The sequence below is a fragment of the Salmo salar genome, chromosome ssa06 (genome assembly GCF_905237065.1).
Source record: "Salmo salar chromosome ssa06, Ssal_v3.1, whole genome shotgun sequence".
Classification (NCBI taxonomy): Eukaryota; Metazoa; Chordata; class Actinopteri; order Salmoniformes; family Salmonidae; genus Salmo; species Salmo salar.
Genome location: NC_059447.1, coordinates 59,090,763 through 59,093,163, shown reverse-complemented (window position 1 = coordinate 59,093,163; position 2,401 = coordinate 59,090,763). Strand labels below are relative to the sequence as shown.

General features: G+C 39.7%; 1 protein-coding gene across 1 annotated transcript; it reads right to left on the bottom strand.

Annotated features, from left to right (window-relative positions):
- Positions 1-2,201, bottom strand: LOC106607721 (4-galactosyl-N-acetylglucosaminide 3-alpha-L-fucosyltransferase 9). Its single transcript, XM_014204989.2, has one exon. The coding sequence runs from the start codon at positions 2,197-2,199 to the stop codon at positions 1,123-1,125; it is 1,077 nt and encodes a 358-aa protein (XP_014060464.1). The 5' UTR covers positions 2,200-2,201; the 3' UTR covers positions 1-1,122.
- Between the last annotated feature and the right edge of the window lie 200 nt (positions 2,202-2,401).

The following is a 2,401-nucleotide window of genomic DNA, read 5'->3' as shown; positions in this document are numbered from 1 at the left end:
TAGTGTTGTCTGCAAACTTGATGATTGAGTTGGAAGCGTGAATGGCCACGCAGTCATGGGTGAACAGGGAGTACAGGAGAGGGCTGAGAACGCACCCTTGTGGGGCCCCAGTGTTGAGGATCAGCGTGGTGGAGATGTTGTTTCCTAACTTCACCACCTGGGGGCGGCCCGTCAGAAAGTCCAGCAAATGCAAGCTTTCTTCAAAAGCTTTCTACAAATTTGATTATCCATTGTTGTAAATTGCTCACTGGAAACCAGCATATGAAACAAATTGGCTTATTGAAAGACTAAATGAATTACTTCTATGCAATGGTGTAGCCTACACTATTAGAAAAAAATGCAGTGGTGGAAAAAGTACTCAATTCTCATACTTGACTAAAAGTAAAGATACTTCTATAGAAAATGACTAGTATCAAAAGTAAATGTAGTTTCTAAAATATACTTAAGTATCAAAAGTAAAAATAATTGAACAATTCCAAAGATAGCTAGGGTCACACTTCAACTCTCAGACATAATTTACAAACAAAGCATGTGTTTAGTGAGTCCGCCAGATCAGAAGCAGTAGGGATGTTCTCTTGATAAGTGTGCGATTTGGACAATTTTCTGTCCTGCTAAGCATTTAAAATGTTATGATTACTTTTGGGTGTCAGGGAAAATGTATGGAGTAAAAAGTGCATCATTTTCTTTAGGAATGTAGTGAAGTAAAAGGGTTCTACCTGGAACCAAAAAGGGTTCTCCTAAGGGGACAGCCGAAGAACCCTTTTGGAACGTTTTTTTTCTAAGAGTGTACAGAAGAGATTACAAGGATGGAAATTCTTTTAAGCACGGCCCTGCATAACATATTCCAAAAGGATGTGTCCTGGTTATCACACAAGAGACCAGGCTGTGTTTCATGAGATACAGAAAGGAATCCTGCCTGATGAAGACCTAAGGGTCGAAACGTTGTTATAAAATCACCTAGGGGCATGAGCGACAGCGTTTTCCTTTCTGTTTTCCATGAGTTTGCCTGCAACTTCCGCACCTGCAGAAAGTACCTGGATGTGCGTATGTTCTTCAGCTTTTGTACATGTTTCACGAGATACCGTAACATTGAACCGCAACATTGCAGAAACAATTGAGCTGTCAACCCCAAAACCAAGTGTCAAGGTTATTACAAACTTTATATTCCTTGTGTCTATTAATGTAATCGCAGGCATGACATGTGTGTTCAGCCCAGAAATGTGACCTCTTGACATTGAAATGTCTGCGCCAGTCAAAATACCGCAGATACATTTCTTCATTTGTATGTAACAGTGTGAGTTGGTTAGCCAGCTCTTTGGGAGAGAGGAAATCATCCACATGTATGAAGGCATCGCCAGGCACAAAGTTCTCGTAGTTCTGCCTAGGTGGCCCAAGAGCAATTGGCACAGATCCAGCAGCTAGTGGGTTGTACAGCTTTTCAGTGATGTAATCTTTGTGAATCGAGTTCTCAAACGAAAGATAGAATTTACAACTGGATATTGTGTGCAGGAAGTCTTGATCATTGACGTGTTCTCCAAAGGCTTTTCCATAGGTGTGTATCTCGATGTGTTTGTGCAATTCATTGAAGTACCTCGTTCTGGCATGGTCAGGGTTCCAGTTACTCACAATCCAGCAGACCAATTTAGTTTTAATTGGCAATACGAAAGCTTCCCCCTCCTTTTGGCTGAATACAACTGACCCATAAGGCACTTCAATATCTGCATCTTGCCTATAATTCAAAGTCAAATTGAAAATATTTCCAAGACCTGGGTTTTTATAAGTATGTGACGGGGACTCTAGATTCATCCACACCCACTTTTGGAAAGGTGGGCGCTGCAATGGTGGTAGATTTGATAAATCACTTTTTATGTCTCTATGGTGAATGATGACCCCACTTGACTTATTGTATAGGTCTCGGTCAGCTGTTAAAAAACAGCCTTCAATATTGAACTGGGTGCTGCATGTGTCTAGATCATAGGACTGACCAAAAGGCCACATCCATAATAGAACTATAGTCTTATTATGAACCTTATTTTCTTCTTTTTCTTCCTGAATTGGTAGTGTTGATGATTCAATAGGCTTTGCAAGCCAGTTACTCGACGGTTTAAAATACATGAGAAAAACAGTCACAAAACAACCTATTGCAATGATTGCTTTCACAAGCAGGCACAGTAAGCTGTTAAGAGTCGCCGTTGCCATTTTTGTCCTGTAAAAAAAAGATATAGTGTAATTAGTTTGTTTCAAAACATTGTTGATGACCTGGTTCAATAATGAAAAAAACAATGTAGTAATTCCGTGCATATATTTTCTTAGGTGATATGGATTGTTTATCTTATTGCCTTTTATATCACAAAAACCTGACACTATCTAAATCACAGATGTCCAACATAGAAACAGGTTT

Excerpts from the sequence above, each read along its gene's own strand:
- LOC106607721 (XM_014204989.2), bottom strand. The coding sequence starts at position 2,199 with ATGGCAACGGCGACTCTTAACAGCTTACTGTGCCTGCTTGTGAAAGCA.